Raw genomic sequence first — 25,751 nt, forward strand, 5'->3', positions numbered from 1 at the left:
CATTGCCAGTGTAAACTGCAAGCCTCTCTCTTGGATTATGAACCAGCTGTTATAAGCTGGTATCCTTGAAGTTCCTTCACTTGTCATAATGTCAGTTTCCTCATCTGTGGAATGGGGCAATACCTTTCCATAGGGTTACTGGCCAAGTATTCCAAGTGTTTTGTTCCTGGTAGATGGCCATCTAGTGTGTGTTGACTCCCATGGATTTGGAAGGGGACAAATGAGACACACAGCAAAATGGTAGTGACAGAAAACTAGAGGGTAGAGCTATGTGGCACGAAGATGTTGGCTGCCTGGACAAAACGAGGGCGGACTGACTTGAATTCTACTTGAGCTACTTCTTCTTCATCACTCCCTATCCATAGTGACCTCCTGCCATGACCCTGGGGACGTGGAGCACAGCCGACGCCTCGTATCTAGCCCCAAGTTTCCTGTGGGGGCCACCGTGCAATATATCTGTGACCAGGGTTTTGTGCTGACGGGTAGTGCTATCCTCACCTGCCATGACCGCCAAGCTAGCAGCCCCAAGTGGAGCGACCGGGTCCCCAAATGTCTCTGTAAGTGTCAAATGTGCCGAGGGGAAGGCTCTGGTAGGAGATAAGGAATGCTGCCTCTGGTGGCTAAGGGCACCTTCACTGGGCTCTGTCTGCTTTGCAGTGGAACAGTTCAAGCCATGCCACGGCCTCAGCGCCCCGGAGAATGGTGCCTGCAGTCCTGAAAAGCGGCTACACCCAGCAGGGACTACTGTCCACTTCTCATGTGCCCCTGGCTATGTGCTGAAGGGCCAGGCTAGCATCAAATGTGTACCCGGGCACCCTTCACATTGGAGTGACCCTCCACCCATCTGTAGGGCTGGTGAGTGCTCTGCCACCCCTAAACCTCTGCCTGGCCCATAGGACTGCTCTGGCAAAGATGTCAAACGTTGAGAACCAGAATCCCCTGCCCACACCCCTTTCATGTTATGCTTGGTCTCCCCATTCTCTGTCAGATTTTTCTGAGCTGGGGACACCAAGACAAATGTGGGCTTTCCTTGGACAAATCCTTCCCGTGACCAGCCCACTCCCTGCCTTAGTGGTTTGGCCTGTTGGGCTTACTCACTGCCCTTGGCCCTCCCCTCTTGTTCCAGCCTCTCTGGATGGGTTCTACAGCAGCCGCAGCCTGGATGGTGAGCCCCCACCCATGAGGGCCAGGGAAGTAGTCTCTTCCGCTTGTTCTCACTGCTCCCAGGCCATGGGTTCCTCAAGGAGGGAGGGTAGAGAAAGAGAGGCCTGGGACGAGCAGGGACAAAAGCCCTTTCCCTGCCCCCAGCCAACTAAAAGCAGCTGGTGGCTGGATGCCCCTGGGAAGGGGTGAGAGGCTGAGGGCTGTAAGTGACAAGGACCTCTGCCCCAATCCCACCCTCTGTGTTTTCAGTTGCCAAGGCACCTGCTGCCTCCAGCACCCTGGATGCTGCCCACATCACAGCCGCCATCTTCCTGCCACTGGTGGCGATGACACTCTTGGTGGGAGGCGTGTACCTCTACTTCTCCAGGTGAGCCTGGCCTCTCTTCCTACCCCCATACCTGACCCACTCCTTCCTAGTACTCCGGACTCACAAGCTTCTCTACCCCACAGGCTCCAGGGGAAAAGCCCCCTGCAGCTGTCTCGAACACGACCCCGCCCCTATGACCGAATCACCGTGGAGTCAGCATTTGACAATCCAACTTACGAGACTGGAGTAAGTACCCATGCCAGCCTTGAAGCCCTATCCAGGACCCAATTCTGTGCTCCCTTTGGGAGGTACCCCTGAGGGCCCTATCAAGCACTCTTCACTCTTTCCCTTTTCCTTGGGGAGGTGGATTATGGACTGGCAAACTTTATACAAGTTTCCAACTCCCAGCAGTCTCTTTCCTTTGCAGGAGATGAAAGAATATGAAGTATCCATTTAGGCGGGGAAAGCCAGCTCAGCCCTGCCTCACAGCCCAGCAGCAAAGCTCCCAGCTGTTCCTCCACCTTCTGTACATACCACCTGGGAAGAGATGCCACTAATCCCTCAAGAAGTTGTGCCCTTCCCTGCCTGCAGTGCCCCCTAGGGCCTGTTTTCTTGGTACCACTGCCCACTTAGGGCCCCTCCTTGGGTCCAAGTCAGGGGGCATCTGCCTCTGGGCAGAACACAGCTGGAGCATATGCATCAAGAGCGAGCATTCTCCTGACCCTCCTTCATGCCCTGCGCCTCCATCCTGGAATTCACAGGCAGAGTGGGAACACCTTTCTCCATGTGACCACCATCCAGCCCTGGCATGTAGTACCTGGCAGCAGGGCTAACCTGATGGTGGTGGAAACTGCGTCAGGGTGCTCCTCACAGGGCCATCAATGCTGGCCAAAACTGCTCTCAATAGTGACCTCTGGGTAGTCCTGGCATGCCAACATCAGCCCCTAGAGGAAGTCTCTAGTCCTCCAGGGCCCCAGGAATAGACAGTTCTGCTCTTGTCCCTTGCCAGTGGAGGCAATAATTCTAAGGGATCCAAGGGGTTTAGGGACCCTACCCAAGCTCAGGTTGGGCTTCCCTAGGCACTCATGCTTCACGCCAAAGCAGGAAACCCCACTGCTCCCCTACACCCTGAGGAGAAGGAAAAAGTCCTCCTTCTGATTGCCAGTTTGGCTATTACAAACATCCTCTTTACCACTAGTTCCTCCTTTAACCCCAACCACTTGCCAGACTCCCCTCCTGGCCACTGTTTGGGATAAGGGGAGTGAGCATTCATATTCTGTAGAGGAGCAGAGGTCTAAGGGTCAAGGAATTTGGCGTGAAACAGGGCATCAGAGAGCCCCAGGGAGAGGCCCAGGAGCTGGCTACAGGCCACTTTGTACATGTAATGTCTTATATGGGATCTGGCCTCCAGCCAGAGAACAATCTTCTTTTTCTGTTGTTTCCTTATTAAAATGGTGTTTTTGAAAAAAAACAAGCACTGGCCAGGTGGATGGTACTTTCTTCAAGGGAAAAGAGGTGGGAGATAAATGGGATGTGGGCTTCAGGACCATGAGGCATGCTGGACACACCAACTAGTAATCCCCAGGTTTTATCAAAAACCAGTTACAGATGCTACAGAAATCACTGTCCCAGCAAGCTCAGTACAATAGATGGCAGTGAAATGTGAGGTCCAAATGGCTAGTGCCACAGGAGTGTGGGAGCCCAGGAATCCAACTACTCATCCACCTCAATGCCTCATTTTCCCCTCTTTGCTAGGTTCAGAACTACAGGATGGCAAACTTCCAAGGCCCTTCTTAATGTCACTGTATGGCTGACAAGACCCAGGAAGCCTGGTGCATCTCTTCTTCCTTTTCTTTCCCAACTAACAAGGCTTAGGAAATTGGAATAGGAATCAGAGACAATCCCCTAAACATGAGACTCTAGGCTGTCTTGGCCTCAGAAAACATTCCAACTGTCAGGAGCAGGGACAATGAAGTTTAAGGGCTTGGCTCCTACTTCAGTAAAAGCCTTATTTGTGGACTCCAGAAAGAGGTGGCTGTGTGGGATCTGCTTAAGTTTGCCAAATCTGGTCCCTCCCAGACCCCTGTCCATTCTCTATGGCCCCCAGCACCTCCTGAGATGTAAGTGTTTGGCTAGTTTTGATTCCCAGCATGCATATCCACACGTAGAGTGTGTTCTTCATGGCTGCCCTCCAGAGTATGAGCAAAAAATAAGAAACAGGGAATTATGGGAACTCAGGAACCAAAAGACTAAATCCCTGAAGGAAATAACAGCAACCAGCACCTTCTGCTTCTACAATCTTCCAGCAGGATGGTCTTAACACTCATGGCTGCTCACCTCCTGGCTCTACTACAGGCGGCGTTGAAGGATGAAGAGGTTCCAGTCGAGGCAGAGTGCAGTGCCTAGGTTAGCCACAAGAGGTCACTTCTGAAGGCATCTGTATCCCACCTGCTCTCTCCCCTCAATCCTTCTAGAATAGCCAAGCCTGGAGCTCTCCAAGGTGGCAACAACTGCTGACCCCACTGGGCTGACCTCACCCTCCAAGTTCAAAGGTGTGTGGAGTGATTAGTTCTCCTGGCACTTGTCAGCAGAGCCAAGTATTAATTCCCTTATTAGCCCGCAGCCTGTCCCAATTCTCAACTGAAATTAATGGTGTTGTGAAAGTAAAGCTTTGCTCATTGGGCTTGTGCCCCTGGCTTACTTAGCCCCATAATGCCTTCAAGCTGTCACAGCAACACAGCTGAGCCCTGAGCAGTATGAGGAGAACAGTAAGAGAGGGCATACAAGGCTCCAAGTTCTGAAGGCATGAACTACAGCCCCAGAAAAGATGAAGTCTGGCCACTTCCATACCTCTAGCTCAGCCGTCCCCTCTCTGAGGGCCACATCTCCGGACCACACTCACTATAATTTCATGTTTGCTAAGGATGGTAGAGAGCAGAGAGCGCCCCCTTCCAGCCCAACAATAAGGCCCATGACCTTACAATTCTTCCCAGGCACCAAGAGGGTAATCAGAAACCAAAAACCACACTCTGCCATACCTACCTATCTAACTCATCCTCCTCACTATCCCTGTTCTGACAGGTGTGGTCCAGTGGGCTGGGCATCATCCTGCAAACCAAAAGGCCACCGGTTTGATTCCTGGTCAGAACATAGGCCGGGGTTGCAGGCCAGGTCCCTGGTTGGGGGTGTGCCAGAGGCAACTGAGATCGACATTTCTGTTGCACATCCATGTCTCTCTCCCTCTTTCTCCCTCTTTTCCCCTCTTCTAACAATAGATAAATAAAATCTTTTTTAAAATGAGCAACAGCAACTCCACACAAGCAGTTTAAACATTGCTGTGGTCTGGGAATCAAGAAATGTGTTTAGCTCTGGCTGGTGTGGCTCAGTGGATTGAGCATCAGCCTGTGAAGCAAAAGGTCACCGGTTTGATTCCCAGTCAGGGCACACGCCTGGGTTGAGGCCAGGTCTCCAGTTGGAGTCGGAGAGATGTTTCTCTCCCTTCCTTTCTCCCTCTCTTCCTCTCACTCTAGAAATAAATAAATAAAATCTTTTAAAAAAGAAAGCTAACTCAGAAATCTCTTATTTAAAAGAGGAAATGTGTTTAATTCCTAAATCTGCCAAAAACTGAATTAAGGAAATCACTATTCCCCTCTGTGCCCCTGGAAATGATGGTAATAATACAGGTCTTTAAGCCCTTAACAGTTTTACCCTTCTGAGAATCCTAAGTATACCTTAACATCAAACAAAAGTGAGCAGGACACCGCTACTTGGTGTAACAATGCCCTGTAAGCGCCTAGTGTCGAGCATAATGATGCCATTCCCTTTTTCACTGCATCTACAGTCAGGCAGAGACAACTAGCCATCCCTGAAGGTGATATCAAGGGAAGGGGCAGACGCCGCGGAGGTAGCACGAAGGCCCTTCCAGAACTCGAGGTGAGGCCTCAGGCTACAAATTCCAGCATAAGGCACTGCAGCTCTCAAATCTCTTCCTAGCCGGCAAATCACTCTTCCCCGATGCCATCCTACCACACTTCTTCGCACGCACACGGAACTACAGCTCCCACAATCCTCCAGACGCATTGCAATTCTTCCTCCCGGGATGCAATGCGCTCCTGTTAGCTCTTTGGACCCTTTGAGCATTGCAAACTGGGAGTTGAAGTCCACTGTAGACAGGTAGTTGGGCGTTGTCAACATCGTAAACTCTGCTTTCGGCTTCCTCTTGAGGAGCAGTGACAGTGGTCAAAAGAGGATAATATGCAGGCTAAACTCTCCATAGTGTCACCACTACTCAAGGCAAAGATGCTGAAGCTCAAATGAACTGTTGGGAAAGGGAGGGAAGTAGGAATAGCAGCCATCCTACCCGACACCAAAAGCATCGTTTTCTGTTGCGAATGCTTTTCTTTTCTCTTTACCAATATGGCGCCTGGTCCAGACACACCTGACGCTGGAACCAAACGGTCCAGCACAACATCCCTAGGAGTACTGCTGTCACTGACAGCGTACCAGCTCCAGTCAACACCACATTTTAATCCTTCCTGTTCATGCCCGAGAACTCCAAGGACAAGGTAGCCTATATCCCATTACCAAAATGGCGAAAGGAGAAGTAGTCTTCTTAGGGTATGCAGATGACAATACGCTTGCGCGAGAGCCGGCTGTGTTGTAGGGCGGGAGAGGAACATCTTCAACACGCCTGCGCCAGAGCAGTATTCTTGCTATATACACAAACACCAATGAAAGAGGAGGCCCCATGTTCTTGCGGCTGCGCCGTGACCCTTACGAGCTCTACCGGGCGCCTGCGCAACACCTCAGGTCCCGCCCCTTTATCTCAGTACGCTGGCGCACAGCAGAAAGGCCAGGGCTTCGGCGCTTCAGACGAATGCCAGCGCGGCTGCGCGCTGGGGGGTACCCTCTCACTGCGGCTGCGCAGGAGCCCGGCGGCCGGCTGTCACTGCGGTTGCGCGCGACGAGCCGCGATCCCCGGGCGCCTGCGCGGGTGGCTTTGCGGGCGCTCGCGGTAAGTTTGCGCCAAGTGCGCGGCAGCCGGGACGCAGACGGCGGCGGCGGCGAGAGGCGGAGCCCGGGGACCACCCCCCCATCACCCTCCCCGCAGTCACCTCACGTACCACAACCTCACCTAACCTCTCACCCCCCTTCCGAACCCCTCAACCCCGGGATGGCAGCGCCCGCCAGTCTTCCCTGCCGGACCAGCGGTCGCCAGCACCGGCTCTAGCTTGTGGGACTAGGCCCCACCGAGGCCTGACCCCCGGAGCCGGGACCCACCGTGCAGTCTGCCGCCGGGCCGGGGCTGAGGGGCCGCTCCCCCCTCACGACCCGCAGGGAGGACGCTGCCGTCCCGGGGACTGGGGGCCGGGGGGTGGGGGGGAGCCAGGGCGAGGAAGTCGGGACCTGTGTTGAGAAAAAAGAAGGGGAGCCGGGGTCAGGAGCGCCCCCTCCTCCCACTTCCCCCCCTCCCCCCGGGGTTGGGGGGGCCCGAGCAGAAAGCGCCCAGCCCGGGAGGTGGATGAATGTGGGAGAAAATGGAGACCAAGACGATCGTGTACGACTTGGACACGTCAGGGGGGCTGATGGAGGTAAGAGTAGCCCTCCTCATCCCCTTCCCCCAACACCAGGAGGGAACCTCCGCCCTCCGCTCCACAAAGCCGGTCCTAAGCTCGCAGCGCAAGAGGGCCGGGGGAGGGGGATTCTTTCTCACCCAGACTCTCCCATCTCTGCAATTTGGGGGGGCCAAGCTCAGTTTCCGAGGACGTTTGCATTAGTTTCACCTACCCGCCGCCCTCGATTTGCTCTCCTGAGGCACCAACCCACTCCATCTCGTTGCACCGGCAGGCCTCCCCACCCCCTTTTTGTTGGCCCCTTTGTGCTTCCCCCAGCACGTCCGGGTACCGGGCTTCAGGCCTCTCCTGAGCCTGGCTTTGGAGTCCCCCACTGTCCATACAAGGAAGTGGCGAGCAGGGAACCGCGCACCCTCTCCCCATCCCCCTACCCTGATTCTCCCCTTTTGGAAGAAGCTGTTCTCGTTGTTGTGCTGCAGGAACACTGTTAGGGTGGGCTCCCCCTGGTTCCGGGGGCTGAGAGATTCTGGGAGCAGCCTGGATGGGAGGAAGAAGGACAAAAGGGGGGAGAAGGGTGGGTGACGGAGAAGGCGCGCCGGGAGCTCCGAGTGTGCACACATGCCGTTTGTATGTGTGTGCAGCAAATCCAAGCTCTGCTGGCTCCCCCCAAGACGGACGAGACAGAAAAGCGAAGTCGGAAGCCTGAGAAGGAACCCCGGAGAAGCGGCAGGGCCACCAACCACGACAGCTGCGATAGCTGCAAAGAAGGTGGTGATCTCCTGTGCTGTGACCATTGCCCTGCCGCCTTCCATCTCCAGTGCTGGTAAGGTCTGCGGGCCCCCTTGGAGCCCCTTGGCGAAACCTTGTCGGCACATTCCTTCACCCGGCCTTCCCCTGACTACCAAAATAACGGGCACTCGCAGCCGCTAGCCGACTTTCTGTAGCCGCTGAGGTGAGCGCCTCCCCGCCCCCAGGTGTCTGCCGGGTTCTGGCCACTGGGGTGGGGAGGAGCAGCAATGGGTCCGAACCCCGATGCGGGTATTGGGAGGACTAAGGAGAGCCCCATCTAGGGCTGGAAGTCGCCAGGGAGCCGGGACTGAGCGGTCAGGGCACGGCCGGCGGCGGCGGGGGAGGAAGGGGAGGAGCTCTGGGCCCTGTGCCGCTCTCCTACCCGCGCGCCCGCCGCCTTCGGGCTCCAGCCGGGCTGGGCTCTCCTGGGGTGGGTGCGGGGAACCCTCAACCTCCGGAGCTGCCCTGGTCTGGGCCGCAGGGACCTGGCGCCCGGACTCTTGTGGCTGTAGAAGAAATCATGGAGGGTGTCTCTCGAGTCTGCCTCTTCACTGTCTCTCTGTTTACAATATGGCGACCTGCCTTTAAATTATATTTTTATTCTCAGCGCCATTTTGGCTGCATATATGATTTGCAAACGTCTCCCGGGAAACTGGGGGGGTAGCCCCAGAGTCCTTTCTGCAGAAGCTTCTCGGATGCCGGGACACTGGGATCTCGCCGCTTTGGTCCCCATTCTCTGCCACCTCCTGCCCCCTGTTGCCTCTCGGAGCTGCGTCTCTCATCTTTCCCCACCCCGCGCTGCCGCCTCTTAGGAAATCGGGCCGGGTTAGACAATTAAAATTGCCCTTGGGCGCCGATTTCACTTATCCGCTCTTGATCGGCGAGCCTTTTGCTGCAAAATTCTTTGCTGCTGGGGCTGGATTGTATGCAGTGGCTCTGCGAGGGCATTTTTAAGGAGAGGAGAGCTGGAAAGCTGTGCGTTTTTTCGTGTGTGTGTGTGTGTGTGTGTGTGTGTGTGTGTGTGTGTGTTAGTTACCACCCTCTCTTACTGAACCAGAGGGGAGGGGAGACACAGACGAGAGAGGGAGGGACCTGGGTTGATGGCCCCATGCTTGATCCCCCTCAGCAGCTCAGCCCAGAACAATCGGTCAAGAAGAGTTTATGCTCGAGCTTCTGTCAAGCAATACCACCTCTACCCTCCACAGAAATCCCACATCTGCGCAGAGAACCCAGATTGGGTCTCGTTCTGTTTTTCAGCAACAGTTGACTGGTGGGGGGAGGGAGGCAAGTTTGTGAAAGGAGACAGGCTGCAGAGAGCAGGAAGGAGAAGGGGCAGTTGGTTTGTTCCCACCCGTTTTTTCATGTTGTCTTTTTTAGCCCTTTGTTTAAAAAATTTAAAGGTGAGGTTTTCCTTGAGCACTCTACACAGTCTCATTCAAATTCTGTCTCTCCTTTTGTGGAATAGTGCCTACTGTATATTTGTACTAATTACAGGTTTTGGAGCACTTATTAAACAGATGATTGATACTGGGCAAATTAAGTCTGTGGTCAGAAGTTATGTAGGAAGCTCTGGTTACCATTCTCAAGATACTTTTGCCCAGGAGGGCACCCATGTTGGCTTGTAATGTTGCAGGGACAAAAATTACTATCCTGGAGGAAGCTTTGCTGCTAGCTTTAAAAATTTTATTATAAAGTGACTAATACCAGGAGGAAAGTTTGTGGATTTTATCCTTTGCTTTCTATAAGGTGTGATTTACCTGGAAAAAAATATCTCTGCAAGTTTCCTGTGCTGTTCTTGAGAATGGAAGCAGTTTGTACCTGAATATGTTGAGTTTCTCAGCAGTTATTTCCAATTGCTTACATTTTCTATATTGTGCTTATGTGCTACATATTCCAGGACTGAATTGTAGGTTGCTTGATTTTAAATATAGGTTAATATTTTACCTATATTTGCTTTCTAACAGTAACAATTTGGTTAGTGTTAACCAAGAATAGTGGTTCCATATTGAGCGGTAATTTTATAAGCTCTGTATTGTTTTTAGTCTCATTTGTTTAATAAAGCTGAAAATGTTTATTAGAAACTTCAGGCATGGAAAAAGTGTACTGTTTTGCTTGACATTGGGCTTTTAAACTCTAAAATCTAATCTCTGAATCTTTTAATTAGATGAGTCTAAGTCTTGTCAAGTTGTACAATTAGCAGTTTCCGTTTTAGCTGGAAGGAGAGAGGGAGGGACTATTTTTTCTTTTTTATTTTTTAAGCTGTTGGTGAGATTCAGGCTTGCTCAGATTCTGCATTTCGTTGAATACTTTTTATAAGCCATGAATGGGAACTGGTAATCGGAGATTTGAGAATCCTAGTAAATGAGGCAGGGCTTGTTTCACATCTCCAGTTCCCCCTTTGAAGATGCCGGTACTGAATGTACCATTAACTTATCTTGAGTTATTATATAAGTCACAAAACATTCTAGATACTGATACAAAGGCAGGAAGCCTTCTTTCAAGTGTGGCTTATCCCACTTTCCTGCCTCCTACCTTATGCTCTTTCCAGCACAAGTGAAGTACTTCATTAACCATCTCAACCCGAGTGGCTAAGTCAAGCAGTTAATTGTCTAAGAGAATTTTGATTCCTGAGTGTGCTCGAGTTAATTTGTCCTGTTACTACTTTTCTTGTACCATGTGGGAGTGAGGTTAGAAGGTATGGCTGTATTTTCTCTTGCTTCCCTTTTTAACTAGCTAAGACTGGATTATTTTTTTTTTAAGATTTTATTTATTTATTTGTAGAGAGGGAAGGGAGGAAGAAAGAGAGAGAGAGAGAGAGAAACATCAATGTGTGGTTGCTGGGGGTCATGGCCTGCAACCCAGGCATGTACCCTACTGGGAATCAAACCTGCGACACTTTGGTTTGCAGCCCGTGCTCAATCCACTGAGCTACGCCAGCCAGGGCAGGACTGGATTATTTAGATAAGCGTAGTATGATAATTTTCCTCATACACAGAATGCACAAGAGTGAAGACAGAATTTTACAAGCCTGGAAGTCATAACTGCAGTGCTGCTGTGGGTCTCCATTCAAAGCTCTGAGACAAGTCCTTTTTCAGTCCCTCGTGTGCCTTGCCAGCTTGCCTCACAGTGAACCAGATCTAGTAAAATGTTCCAGAGGTGATTCTAGGCAAACCTCCTGGGTTTGGTGATATCCATAACTACAGGGGGGTGGGGGGTGGGGTTCTTTTTTTTCCTTTTTTTTTTAACTTTATTTATTTTTAGAGGAGGAGGGGGGGAGAGAGTGAGAGAAACTTCAAAATGTGGCCACCTCTCGTGTGTTCCCTAGTGGGGACCTGGTCCACAACCCAGGCATGTGCCCTGACTGGGAATCGAACCAGCGACCCTTTGGTTCCCAGGCCAGCGCTCAGTCCACTGACCCACACCAGCCAGGGCTACAGGGGGTTTTCTAAGATAAACTACTGGAGGAAATGACTGGACAAATCAGCTTTTTAATTGTCTTGTCTTTTTTCAGGAGTGAGTGCTTTATATGATGTGCTTTATATATTGGGAGACCTCTTCCCAATTAGACTGGGGGGTCCTATTTCTGGGTTTTCTGTAATGAGCTGGGTGAGGAAATGAGTTTTCCTGTGCTCAGTACCATCACCTCTAAAGAATTAAACTTGAGCTAATGATGTTTTTGCTTTTGTTTGAGTGATAGTATAATCATTTTATCCAAATTTAATTGGTTATCCATTATTCAGAGTAGAAACAGGGGTTGCTAAACCTGCCCTTGAAGAATTGGAAAAAGACGTTTTTAAATATTCCCTGGTGAATCTGACTTTTATTATAATTGTCATGCCATAAATTGAGCCTTCTCAAAATACTGGTCTCTTAAAAAATCAGGTAAAGCGCTGGCTGGTATGGCTTATTTGGTTAGAGCATCATCCTGTACACCAAAAGGTTGTGGGTTTGATTCTGGTCAAGGCACATGGTAATCAGTTTTTTAAAAAAATAGAATGACTGGTAGAGCTCTAGTTGCTGCTGACCCTTTATGCTTGAGATGGATAGAATTGTTCTCACTGATTAAGTAGGTATGATAGGGCATTGATAATGAGGCTGACTAGAAACTGGATGGTTTCCTCTGATTGCTTTCTCATGGCATTTTGCTCCAGACTAAGGGACCAAAACGGCCTGATTGAGAAGTGTGTCTACCTCAGCAGACCTCAGCATGGTTGCTTCCTGTCAGACAGATTTCTGTAGCATTTGCCTCCGCATGTTATATTTGGAATTGTTGGCCGGCTTTCCTCTCACTGGTGTTGGCAGCAAGATCCAAAATGAGGTTTTCGAAGAATCAGAGTAAAAAGGTCTCTGTGCACAGGCAAAACTAAGCTCAGCTTGGAGTTTTGCATATTTAATTTTCAGTGAGTCATAACAAGAAAGGTTTCACACGTAGAGTAGAAAAACTGCCTTGCAGAAAATCTTCGCCGTGTAAACTTTTAAGGAGGTGGTTTTTCTGACTTTGTTGTGTTTAGCTCCTCATTGGAATAGTGTCGGGCAAGTGATGAATTAAAATAGATTTAATGTTAACATTATCTGACATGGGAAGTGCTTGGAAGCCTGGCACTGAAGAACTGGACATGACAGCATTGCCTCACCTTGCCCTCTCAGTAGTAAAATGATTGAACAATAAACCTAATTTTGTTTTGTTTTGTGTGATTTTATATATTTACTTTTGCATTTGCCGTGTTGCTTTGGAAGCTGGGTTTGTGGTACCGTTAAGGGCCCACTCAAACAGAGAGGATTCAGTACCCTTCAGCTTGAACTCAGCATCACATGCATGCTTTGTAAACCTAAAGTGGGGCCCACGGGCTAATTCTTGTGACATCAGTGCTTTAATCTAAAGGTAAATAATAATCACTTAGAAATATAATAATAATATTTGGTATAAATTATTACTCACAAAATGTTGTGACCCAAATGGGTTTGATTGAGAAAGGAAGCATTACTCTCTCTCTTTCTCCTTCCCTCCCCTTATCTCTGAGAATAAATAAGTAAAATCTTTTTAAAAAGAGAGCGAGAGAAAGGAAGCATGAAAATTATTAAAAGTGAAAAAGGAGGTAATACTCCTCAAAGTAACAGTTTTTGTTAAGGCAGGGACTTAGTGGTACTATTCTGTGAAATTTTTCAATTTGGGCCTGTCCCAAAATTAATTACCATACTCAGTTGAAGATAGGATGCAGTTGTAACCTCATCGATCTCCTGCTGTTGCTTAAGGCTCTCAAAGTACTTTACAGATGTGCTAATGTATTAGGACCATTTTTGGCCTTTGTAAATGACTTGTGTATTTTTACATAAGTAAATGTATAAAGACATGTTTAGGTACAGCCTTTATTAATGTGGAGATGGATCCGTATTTGTTTTAAATCCTAAATCAACTATGTCTCCAACAGAATTTTTTGAAAGCCAAATCACAAAGATAAATTATTTAATTTGACCTGGGAAAGTATTCAAATAGTCACTCCTATGTTAAATGAAACACTGGTTTTTATTAAGCTCTGAGTGAAAGTACAAATGATATTTAGGAGGGCTCAGTAGCCCTGGCTGGCATGGCTCACTTGGTTGGGTGACATCCTGCAAAGTGAAGGATCACTGATTTGATTCTCAGGACACATGCCTGGATTGCGGTTCAGTCCTTGGTACCATCCGCTGTTGATCCCCACGGGACCTGTGTGAGAGGCAACCAATGATGTTTCTCTCCCTCTCTTTCTCCTTCCCTGACTCTCTAAAAATAAATAAAATCTTTTCAAAAACAACAAAAGGGCCAGTGGGTTTTCATGGTTCATCCCTATAGGATTTATCAGTACTTACCTTTTATAGCTGAATACTATTCCATGTATAGATATAATACATTTATTAATCAGTTGGTAGACATTTGGGTTGTTGCTACTTTTTGCTGTTGTGAGTAATAATGCTAGAAACATTGGTGTGCAAGTTTTTGTGTGAACATCTGCTTTCATTTCTCTTAGGTATATATCTAGGAGTGGAATTGCTAGGTAACTCCTACATTTAACATTTGAAGAACTGCCAGACTATTCTCCAAAGTGCTTGCACCATTTTACATTCCCACCAGCAGTATATGAGGATTCCAGTTTCTCTACATCTTTTTCAACACTTGTTATTATCTGTTTTCTTGATTAAAGCCACCCAATAGGCATGAAATACTATATCGTTGAGATTTAGATGTGCATTTTCCTAATGGCTAATGATGTTCTTTTCATCTACTTACTGGCCAGTTGTATATTTTTCTTGAAGAAATGTCTATTCAGATCCTTTGCCCGATTTTAATTTTATTTGTTTTGTTTTTAAAAATTTTATTTATTTATAGAGGGGAAGGGAAGGAGAAGAGAGGGTGAGAAACATCAATGTGTGGTTTGCCTCTTGTGCTCCGCCAACTGGGGACCTGTCCCACAACTCAGGCATGTGCCCTGACTGGGAATCGAACCTGCGACACTGGTTCGCAGCCCGCGCTCAATCCACTGAGCTATGCCAGCCAGTCTGTAAGAGTTCTTTATACATTCTAGATACAGATTTTTTGTCAGATACATGATTTGCAAGTACTTTCTTCCATTCTGTGGGTTTTCTTTTCACTTTCCTTATCTTTTTATTTTTCAGTTTTTCAGTCGTACCTAGAAGAAGGTGATGATTTAAGCACACTTGAATGTCTATGCCTATATGATCTATTTAATGACAGTGAGTAAAGGGTTTCTTCTGTAAAACTCCAGTCAGGATGGTGCATCTCAGTGGAAAGAACCTTACAATGTGCTTGGGTATGTTGTTATTTCAACTTTTCTTAGTGACCCTTCTCAGCAAAGAATTCTAAGGCTGCAAGTTACCCTAGAAGAAGTACTAAAAAATCCACCACCTGCCTTAAAGCAGGATGTCTACCCAGCACTCACCAGCTACAACAGAAAATTTCTATATGCAGGCACTTCTCATACTTGGGGGCCCCTGGCTTAAGGAGGAAGGCTTTGATTGCCTCGGTTTGATTGGTAACAGCTTGGGGTACAAATAACTCCAGATCAATTAGTGAGCTGTCTTTTGAACTGGTTAACAAGGACAAAAAGTTTTTTTGTACACTGCAGTGAACACACTGGTTTATATGTCTTTTTTTTTTTAGAGAGAGAGAGAGAGAGAGGAAGGGAGAGAAACATCGGTGTGAGAGAGAAACATTGATTGGTTGCCTCCTGTACCCACCCCAACTGGGGATCGGACCTGCAACCTAGGTATGTGCCCTGACCGGAATCAAACCTGCAACCTTTTGTGTGGGACAACGCTTCAACCAACTGAGCCACCCGGCCAGGGCTATATGTGTCCATGTAAGCCCAGGTAGCAGTAAATAGGGAAAGAGTGCAGAGAATGTTTGCCTACAAGTATACTTGTAAAAACAGTATACTTTAATGCTCCCAAGAGGATTTTGCTACCTAGAAGTGCAGATGTCCTACTTCTTAACAGAAATGGGTACATCTTTACTTCTGTAAGTGATGGTGTAATAGAATATAGATGAAACTGAATGTTATTTGCTTTTGGTTATGGGTAAGGATGTTGAAATCCATCTCTGAACTTAATCCCACCCCTAGCACAAAAACAATTCCTTGGGTGTTTAGCTGAGCAGGCCACCCTAGTGGATGATTCTGGTTGAGCTTATGATGGCACTTATTATTGATAATGTGGCACAAGCTTCTGGAAATGCATCCTTTAAGATGCCAAAGTTTTAAGTCACTGATGGGAGGGGTGGTTTCCCACCTCCCCTGTGCTTTTCCTTTGACTTAGAGTCCCCAGGGAGTACAACATGGCCAGCTGCATCGCCATTCAATGAGTGACACTTATAAGAGCACCTCTGCATAATGCTATCCTCCCAGGAGACAGGACAGGAGTACAGCTGTCCCCTTGCCAGTTTCCTGAAAGAGGAGGACATTGTATTCAGTGCAAGTCCCAGACCAAATTTCAGAAAGGCACTTTGGTATTGCGGATTTGTCACTATGCCCAGGACACATGCACAGGTCACTAGCTGACTGCTTTTCCCATGACTCAAGAACAGTTAAGAAGAATAAAAAGGTAACTCCTTTTTCTGCTTACCATTTATGGGTATCAGAATTCTCATCCTTTAAGCCTAAGGTTATTTCTAAATCTAGGTCTTAGCAAATAAGAACAAAGATGAAGTTTTAGCACATTCATGTGGGAGGCAAAAGACACTGAGGGGTACAGTAGACACTGATAAAATGAGAAATTATTAGTTTCACCCATCAGCAAAAAGGAACTTGGCTATTGCATAGAACTGTTGGTGAATTCACAATAAGCAAATTCCATGTATGCCTTGCAGATTGATAAAAATTGTCTAAGTAATGGAAGACTTGGCTCATTCAAAGAACTCCTTTCCCTTTTGCAGTAGTGTTCTAAGTTTACTAAACTACAGTCCCTGACTTACAATGGTCAGCTTATGATTTTTTAACTTGATGAGAGTACAAAAGCAGTACACATTCAGTAGAAATCAGCTAGGCTAAACTATGATGCTCAGTAGGTTAGGTGTAATAAATGCATTTTCGACTTAAAATATCTTCTTCAGCTTACTATAGGTTTATTGGGATTTAACTCCATCAAGTCAAGGAGCGTCTGTACTTGAAAGCCAGAGGCTGACCTATTTCCTCTGCTCACCGCTGCATAATACCTAGTGGTATTACTAATGAGAGATGTGCAAAGATAAACACTGTTTGGGGAACAGAAATTATGCCTGGATTCTTCCAAGTGGATGGCACCTTTGTTAACACACACAGTGACCATTCCTTTACCCCTTAATTACATTTGCTTTCCTATATGTTAATATCTTTGGTGTTTAATCTTTGCCCTTCCCCTGTTTTCTGACAAATTGTAAAGTGTGACTCTCAGAGAATGTTTCCCAGTCTTGAAACGACAAAAGAGTAACTGCAAGGCGGGGAAACTCCATCCCTGAACCAAGCATCAGTCTTTGCCACTGATTTGGGCTCTGCAGGAGGCTCTTTTTGAAATAAGCTTTAGTGAGCAGGAGAGGACTCTCTGCAGGCTTGAATTTAACTGTAACCCAAAGACATCACTCCACCTCTAGGCCAGGCAGGGATGGGGGAACCTCTCAGAATTACTAGCAAGCTTGAGTTCCAGGTTGGAATTCTGTTTGTGACAACACAAGCACATTTATAGGCTTTTATCCAGCTGTGATATTCAGAAGGATGTTGAGTACTGTTTTTCTCCTGTCTGCCTTTGTGCAAAGAACAAAGCAGAGAATCTAATGAAATGTACAGAACTTCAAGTAAGTTTAGATAAGTCTCTGCATTACAAACCTGGGCAGTGTGGAGCTATTCTATTCTGCTTTCCAGCAGTCGTGGGCTCCTGTGGTGAGCTGGTAGCTTTTTACTGATTCTTGATTTTAACAAAACTCTGAAACCATTAGAGGAAAATGCTATAGTGAACTTTTTCCATTGACAGTCATCAATTATTGGTTAAAATACATTATGAAAATTATACACCACTAATCATTAAATGTGTGTAAACCTGTAACTTTTCATAGTTTTATACATAGGTTTACTATATTAAACCTTATTTGATATTGCTTGCCATTTCTTGGAAGAGCATATTAAATTAGGGAGGATTCTTTCACTAATTTTGGTCCTTTGATAAATGTTATTTTCTGTTTGCTTTATCCCTCTGTAGTCCTTATGGTTTTGCATAGCATAGATGACACTTAGCCATTCTAACTTAACTCCAACGCCTAATTCCATGTTATCAGACATCAGACTGCAGGCTATAGTTGTAGGTGTTGAAGTAAGTTGAATTGTAAGAAAAGTGTCTGCAATTGAAGTTATGGGGAAGAGCTCAGTTCAAAGACTTGTGTCCTTACTGCATACAAGCCTTCCTCAAATATTACTGTTTTTGTGCATGTGCATGTACTCAGGTCTTTAGGGCGATCATTGTTTGATTAGGGACCATCTGAGAAAAAAATTGGGCCAAAGGGAAAAATCCTGGTACTCTGTCTCTGAGAAGTAGGTTCAACTCCTAAATAGGTCACTGAGGGTATAACTGGAAGGCTTCAGGAGCCCAAGTCAGCACTTAGCTGTGGCATCAAACCACCGCGGCAGTTTGACAGCATGCCCAGGAGATTACTTCAGTCATATGGGGGCAGGGGGCAGGACTTTGAGGTTTATGAGTAAAATTGGAGAAGGGGAGAAGGTAAGGGTAAAAGAAGGAGGAAATAACACCTATGCTATTCTTCAGAGCATTATTCTTTCCCTCCTTCCTTTTTTTTTTTTTTTTTAAATAGATGACCCTGTCAGAGGAGGGTAAATGAAGCAGAAATCCTCCTTAGGGAAAAACAGCTGGGTCTTAAGTAGGAACCTGCTCTCTTTATACAGGGTGAGGCAAAAGTAGGTTTACAGTTCATATGGAAAATAGAATCATTAATAAATAATACAAGAATAAACTGTTTCACATACTCAAAACTGTAAACCTACTTTTTCCCCATCCTGTATTTAGTTAGATTTCAAATAAAGACATTTTTAATATTATTTTAGTTTTCCCAGCCTTTATAGAATTTTAGGTCCATTATCAATAAGATGTAAATTAGTCCAGGTTTCCTGAGCTGTGTCTGCAAGAATAGTGTGGTCTGGCTGTTACCTTGTTCTTGATAGTCCACTAAAATTTGGCCACAGAACAGTATGCAGTTTTCTATACTTCTGAACTCCTCCAGAATACACAATTGTAACTGCTGGTTCCTCTTCCCAGAGGGATGCTTCCTAGGAGTGTTAGAAGTGACTGCTGAGGCCAGAAGGTTGACTCTTTTCCAGAAAAGGTGGGCTTCTGCATCTATCATGAAGTGAATGAATTGAACCCATCTTAAAAAATGTTTGTGGCCAGCCCATTTTTCATTCTGGAGAAGCCAGGATTTCGAGAATAGCCAACCCAGTAAATAGGTCAGGCCCTGTAGCACCTGGGCTCAGCTTGTAGCGAAGTTAGCAGAAGCAAACACCTGGTATAACTGTTGGTGTTCTACCCTCCCCCTCTCCTCCTTTCCTTGCACTAACTTGTAACCCTCTTCTCCAGGTGTCCTTCACTGGGAGGATGGCACAGGCCAGCTTTACTTAGTAGGCATTAAATTTGGGAGCACAGTCAGCTAGTTTGAAAGGATTGTATGCCTGTGGAAATGACGCAACTAGCTAAGTTTCTCAATGGGGTATTTGTAATGGCCTGGCACTTCATTGGACTCCTTGTTAACATTGCTACTGAGGCTTTGCATGAAAAAATCAGTAGTCCTTGTACTTTTTACTTTGTGGCATTAACTATATTTGAGTCAGTAGCTGGGATGAAGGATGGTAAAGGACTAAGGTTCAGGGGACCCCCACCCCATAAACTTGATGCTTTCATCTCTCCAATATTCAATATGACAATTTTCCCTGCCTTTGAAAGGTAGGTCATACTTGAAGGTAAAAACTGATGGCCACACAAGTGTCCAGAGGAAGCTAACTACTTCCGCTAATATTTAAATTTCATTCGATTTTGTTCCCTTGAAACATAGACCATTAACTTTTGGTATATTAGTACAGCTTTAAATTTAAATTTTAAAAGATATTTTTACGTTAAACTTTACCCCGGATGTCTTTGCTTTTCCAGGACAGTAGCTGGTTTCAGTTTATAAAAGGCCTGGCCCTGGCTGGTGGTTCAGTTAATGGGAGCATCGTCCCGTACACCAACAAGTTGCGGGTCCAGTCCCTGGTTGGGGCATATACAGGAGGCAACCAGTTGATGTATCTCTCACATTAGATGTTTCTCTTTCTCAAAAAAAAAGTCAATAGAAACATATCCTCAGGTGAGGATTTTTTAAAAATGTATAAAAGGCTTGTATTCTGTACTCATAGGTCCTTGTATAGATCAAGACGGTTGCTGGGAGGCTGAGACCTGATTGTGGTCCCACTAGCAGTCACCTTTACTCCCATTTTGGCTAGTACCAACACATTTCCTGAGCTAGCCAAGGATAGCAGGGCCAGTCTGAGGGAGTACTCCTGTTCTGAACATGTATTGTCTTTTGCAATTGATATTTCACAATGCCATTAAATATAATTGTAGGATTTTTGTCTGGTAGTGGACCTCAGATAGATGGATGAGACCTGTGAACTGTGAAATTAAAATTCAAAATTGCTCAGTGCTATTTATTTGCTTGCTGAATATCCCACCACCCAAAAAGGGAAGTGATACACGGATGATATTAGAGGGCCAGTGAGCTCTTTCTTAGTCTAGCTGATATTTGATTTCAACTGAAACTTCCATGTATAGCTAGATAGCATCTGATGCTTGGAGAATGATGTGTTATGACAGGAGGATGCTACCAGTTCGTGCAACTGACCTCTTTTAGAAAAGAACCCGAATGGAAGGCTGTGGGTATGTTGTTGTACAGATATGCTGTTTACATAGTTTTCCTATTAAGCGTTTGTGTTAAATAGACTATTTTGTCAGTCCAGGAAGAGGAAATGGAGTATGTTCTTTCTTAAATATTTTTTATCCACTTGCTTCCTTTTGTCCTAAGATATACAACAAAGCTTTTAATTTGGCTAAGTAATATTTTCATGTTTCTCTGGCTGCCTTTGACTCAAGTTTTAAAATGTCAGTGTCACTTAGCTGGATGGATACTTGTAAGCTATACATCAGTAACCTAACATATTTTTAAAAACAAGTCCTGAACACAAACACCATTTTTATCTGCATGTTACAATGTAAAAAACAGGTCTTAGAAATAAAAGGCAGTCTTTCTGCTTCCGTATTTCCCTCTCTCCTTCCACCTCTTCCCTCCTCCCTTTGTTCTTTTGTTCCCCTCCCCCTTTTCCCTTCCAGTTCCATATTGAAAAACTGCACTAGATGGATAATTAAAGCAGAGCAACAGGTCCCACTGGTGGGGACTAAATCTGAAGTAAATGTTAATGTTGTGCAGGTTCACATGCATTAATAGGCAAGGGAGACGGGTGAGGTTAGACTCTGATCAGCCATGCTACTGTATGGCTTGAAATAGATCCTTTTAATTAGAGCCAAGAACCATGACAACTACCAATATCTTCCACCTGCAGTGGAAGCTGCGGTGAGCTGTAGCCTCATTAGTGAATTGTGAAAGAGGCATTCTGACTTAAAATTGAGATCTGTCTTTTGGCTGTAGTTGGAATCATCGGGCTCCTGGCTTTGAATATTTGACATGGAGAGGTTTGTCAGGACAGGCTTTACAGTTAGTTGAGGGATGTGTATTTGTGGTTTTCTCTTTGATAACTCTCCAAATGGACCTATGTAGACATTCTCATCAGCAATGGAGATGGGTTATTTGGATTCGTCTAGATGATGAAGTCCTGCTGCAGAGGTTGGCCTTAGGAGTTTTAGTTCTGAAGAGTCAATGTCCTTGACCACCTTTTTAATTGGTTTGTGTACAGATAACTACTATTAACAGTTAAGAGGCCCTGTTAGGCCTCACAGAGAGCCACGCCAAACTCGGAGACACATATCCTTTAATTGTACAATCTCTGAAGATGAGCTCTATTGTTATGAACCATTTTCTATCTAACAGAATGTTTTTAAGATCAAGTAATTGTTAAAATAAACAGTGAGCCCCAGTGGGCGTGGCTTAGTTGGTTGGGAATCATCCTGTAGTCCAAAAGGTCGCCAGCTCAATTCTTGGTCAGGACACATGCCTGGATGGCAAGCAGGTCCCCAGTAGGGGTGTGTTGGAGAGGCAACTCGTCTCCCTTTTTCTCTTCCCTTTCCCTCTTTCTAAGAGTAAATATTGTAGTGAATAAAATATATAAACAAACAAACAAAGTTGGAAGGCCGTGAACATGTGGCCAGAAATTGCAGCCCAGTGCTTTTAAACAAGTAATCTAGAAGGAAGTATCCCCAAGCAGTAAAGATGAGAAGGGGCTCCATCTTCACGGGGCACTCGCCTCTCTGCTATGGAGAAGAGTGCCTTTCTTTTTTTTTTTTTCTTTTTCTTTTTTTTTCTTTTAATCATTGTTCAAATACAGTTTTCTTTTTTTTACTCCCAATGAGTGCCTTTCCTAAAGTGTAGTACAAGCCATATTCCTCTGAAGCCAGAAAACAGAGGTCTCTGGCCTGTTGGCTAAAGAGCTACCAGTTTCCCAAGACAAGCCTGCTCATGTACCGAAGACAACTATTCTAGGACTCACTTGCCTTCTCGGGACTTGGACAGTTCTTAGAAGTAATCTAAAGGTTCAAATACTATTGTGTGCTAGATAGATTTAAACATCTATTCCCAGGAAAAGTCTCCTACTCTCAGAACCTTCCTTTCATCAGGTAGTTTTTCAAAATGCAGAAATATACCTGCTTCTATTAAAACTATAGTTTCTTTCTGAATCCCTTGAGATCCTTAACTGTGTCATTTTTAAAAGATCACTGGCGGGCCCTGGCTGGTGTGGCTCAGTTGGATTGAGTGTCGGCCTGTGAACCAAAGGGTCACTGGTTCAGTTCTCACTCAGGGCACATACCTGGGTTGTGGGCGGGGTCCCCAGTAAGAGGTGCTCAAGAGACAACCATACATTTGATGTTTCTCTTCCTCTCTTTCTCCCTCCCTTCACCTCTCTAAAAATAAATAAATAAAATATTTAAATAAATAAATAAAAGATCACTGGCTGAATTATCATTTGCTGAATAGCTCTGGATTGTGAAAAGAGCGTAGAGAAAAGGCCACTGTCACTTTCTGGTACCTAATGACCAAATTTTGGGGCTTTTGAGTTTGGCATCCATGAGCAATTGAGTCTTATATAGGTTTGTATGGCAAGAGTTAGTTTGTAGTTAATTGTATGTGGTCTCATTGCTACCTGTCCTTTTCACATCTCTAGCCTGTGATCCCTGAGAGTAAGGACCATGTCAGAAATCTTACCACTTAGTATACTGCCTAACATAAAATAAATGTCCAATAAGTACTTGAGTGTACAGGTGAATTTGATCTTCTCTCCCCAAAGGCTATGTTTCTTGATGAGGTAGATCATACCTTTGTTTACTTTATGTCCCTCCTTCAATGTGATACCTCCTGTGTGTCTAGTTAGTAAGCAGTGGGAGCTCTGTAAATAGTGACTAATAAAGAAGAAAATGCTTAGCCCTGGCTGATATGGCCCCGTGAATTGAGTGCCAGCCTGCAAATGAAAGGGATACCAGTTTGATTCCCAGTCAGGGTACATTCCTGGGTTGCAGGCCGGGTCCCCAGTGGGGATGTGTGAGGGGCAACTACACATTGATGTTTCTCTCCCTCTTTCTCCTTCCCTTTCTCTGTCTGGAAATGGATCAATAAAATCTTTAAATTAAAAAAGAAGAAGAAGAAGAAGAAAATGCTCAACTTGAGGTTAAGGAAGATACTCTGATGGATATTCTACTGTTCCCCAGAAATAATACTAATGGTTCTTTAAAAACAGTTTGGACTCAAGATATGATAGAGCCAAGAAACTGATTTGGGTTCTAATTCTGTTACTTCCCGGCTCCAAGGCTTTATATAAATCAGTTTCCTCACCTATGTGATGGGAATAAGAGTTAATTCTCACAGTGCGGTGGTGAAAGTCAAATAAGAGCATCTGTGAAAACACTTTGTAAACTGTAATACACTATGTAGATGTAAAATGAGATTATCACTGTGCTCTTTCTAAGCTTTAGTGATTAGGAAGCTTTGTTGTCCTTACAAGCAGCACGGCTCATTATAGTGTCTTCATGGTTTCCAGTGCTGAGCAATGAAAACTCAGGTAGAATAATTTCAGCACTACCTGATTTTTAGCTTTTAATGTTTTCCTTTAATAGAGAATGGCCCTCAGTACCCTATCTTCATTGATATATGAGCAGGGACAGAGCCTTGGTCTGTTGTTGTTGTTGTTTTGGGGTTTTTTGACAGGCATATCATGATTTGAAAGACTGTCATACATGTACAGGCATACTTTGTTTTATTACACTTCACAGACAATGTTTTTTACAAATTGGAGGTCAGACCCTCTAGTAGCAAAAACCTAACAATTTGCTGAAGGCTGAAATGATGTTAGCATTTTTTAACAATAAAGTATTTTTAATTAAGACATATATATAGTTTGTTTTTTAGACAGTGCTATTGCACACTTAAGAGACTACACTATAGTATAAACATAACTTTTATATGCACTGGGGAACCAAAAAATCTGCGCAGCGCTCTCTATTGTGATGCTCATTTTATTGCAGTGGTCTGGAATTGAACCTGCAATATCTCAGGTATGCTGGTAGCTATTTCAAAGTTGCATACTAAACTTATGGGTACATCATTTTGGGGGGGGAGAGGACCTTTAAGATGGGCTGCTGAGGTGGAGAAGTCCTCAGGATTTGTACTTGAGTCCCCTGAGGCTATAGAATCTCCTTTCTCCTGGGAATCCTTTCCCTGCTGGCAGTATTTGATATGGAACAAAACTAGTCTATTTGCAAAACATCCTTTTTCAAGAACCAGTTCCTGAGCCTCTTACCTCAATGACAGTCTGTCTTTCCTGGAGGCATTTCATGAATCTGCTCCCTTTTGAGTTGAAAAACTGCCTTCTAAACTGCTTGAAAGGAATTGCTAGAAGCAAAGTGGAAATGTCATTATGAGAAAGCTTTATGATGGGCTGCTCCTGTGTTCTTGCTATGCCTATGCTGATCATTTTCTAGAAACATAGACCTTCCTTCCCTTTTAGTCTCATCTTAGATTTTACTGCCTTCTCTCAAGATAACCACATTTCACATTTATTTCTGTCTCCAAGAAAGCGGCAAAATCCCAACAAGGCCTTACTCTTTTAAGTGTTCTTGCTGGGGATAACCCTAAACTCACAGCCTTCATCCCACACTTCAGGGCAGACAAGAGAAGCCTGTGGCCATAATGTAGAATTCTGAAAACTATGTGTTCTGCAACTTATCTGTAAAAGTGATTCTTTAGAAACCAACCAGGAGCTACTTTTGAGAGCCTCTTAATAAAAATTTTAGCCCTGGCTGGTGGGACTCAGTAGGTTGAATGCTGACCTGTAAGTCAAAGGGTCGCTGGTTTGATTCCTAGTCAGGGCACATGCCCAGGTGGCAGGCTGAGTGCCCAGCTGGGGGCCTGTGAGAGGCAACTGATAGATGTATCTCTCATACCATCTGTCTCTCTCCCTCTCTTTCTCCCTCCCTTCCCCTCTCTCTAAAAATAAAGAAAATCTAAAAAATAAATAAAATTAAAATGTTAAGTATTTTACCTTGATATTAAGAGAGAAACAAGAAATCAAATTTTTTAAAGGAGATTTCATTTTGGCCGCATGGCTCAGTTGTTATGAGCATTATTGCATTCACAGAAGGGATGCCAGTTCAATTCCTGGTCAGGGCACATACCTAGGTTGTGGGTTCGATCCCCAGTTGGGGCTCATATGGTAGGCAACAAACTGATGTCTCCCCGTCCCTTCCTCTCGCTCTTAAAAAAATCAATGAAAACATGTCCTCAGGTGAGGATTTATAACTAACTAATAAAGGAAATTTAAATAAGTAGGCAGTCTTGGTTTAGTATGAAGTTCAGGTTTGCAAGTACAGATTTTGATGTCTTAACTGTTTTGTGACTTAGAAAACAGAAGTAATTTTATGTGTGATTAACCACCAAAACAAGCACTTACCCATTTGTATTGCCTTGCCTCATTATTTAGGAAGTGTTACCTTCGCTTCCGAGAAGCCCATTCTTTTTAGTATTTCCTAGTCCTTTAAGGGTTTATTGAGTACCTACCTTGCGCCAGGCATTGTGCAGAGTGTGGAAGTACAAAGGTAAATGAGGCATAGAGAAGGGATTTGGATTCATAATATAGTTTCAACATAAGTGCCATAGGAGAATGGGGGCTGAGAAGTAAGTCTTCCTGGAGGTAACACCT

At 45.3% G+C, this 25,751-nt stretch overlaps 2 protein-coding genes across 6 annotated transcripts in view; both read left to right on the plus strand.

Moving 5' to 3' along the window:
* The window catches only part of SEZ6 (seizure related 6 homolog), a 44,575-nt gene extending 41,630 nt beyond the window's left edge, over positions 1 to 2,945 (plus strand). The window contains exons 12-17 of one of the 5 annotated variants that reach the window (XM_045837623.1): positions 366 to 557; positions 658 to 855; positions 1,127 to 1,165; positions 1,414 to 1,531; positions 1,615 to 1,717; positions 1,883 to 2,945. In XM_045837623.1, the coding sequence (XP_045693579.1) occupies positions 366 to 557; positions 658 to 855; positions 1,127 to 1,165; positions 1,414 to 1,531; positions 1,615 to 1,717; positions 1,883 to 1,915 (683 nt within the window). In that variant the 3' untranslated portion in view covers positions 1,916 to 2,945. Of the gene's footprint in view, positions 1 to 365; positions 558 to 657; positions 856 to 1,126; positions 1,166 to 1,413; positions 1,532 to 1,614; positions 1,790 to 1,882 lie in introns of those variants that run through there. The other 4 variants (XM_045837624.1, XM_045837625.1, XM_045837626.1 and 1 more) reach the window with 4 other exon arrangements.
* Positions 2,946 to 6,431: 3,486 nt separating this feature from the next.
* Positions 6,432 to 25,751, plus strand: part of PHF12 (PHD finger protein 12) — a 41,498-nt gene continuing 22,178 nt past the window's right edge. The window contains exons 1-2 of the mRNA XM_045837107.1: positions 6,432 to 7,062; positions 7,686 to 7,867. Coding sequence (XP_045693063.1) covers positions 6,997 to 7,062; positions 7,686 to 7,867 — 248 coding nt within the window. The 5' untranslated portion in view covers positions 6,432 to 6,996. The remainder of the gene's footprint in view (positions 7,063 to 7,685; positions 7,868 to 25,751) is intronic.

This window comes from Phyllostomus hastatus, unplaced genomic scaffold, assembly GCF_019186645.2.
Source record: "Phyllostomus hastatus isolate PE091 unplaced genomic scaffold, TTU_PhHast_1.1 phas_contig_210, whole genome shotgun sequence".
Taxonomy (NCBI): domain Eukaryota; kingdom Metazoa; phylum Chordata; class Mammalia; order Chiroptera; family Phyllostomidae; genus Phyllostomus; species Phyllostomus hastatus.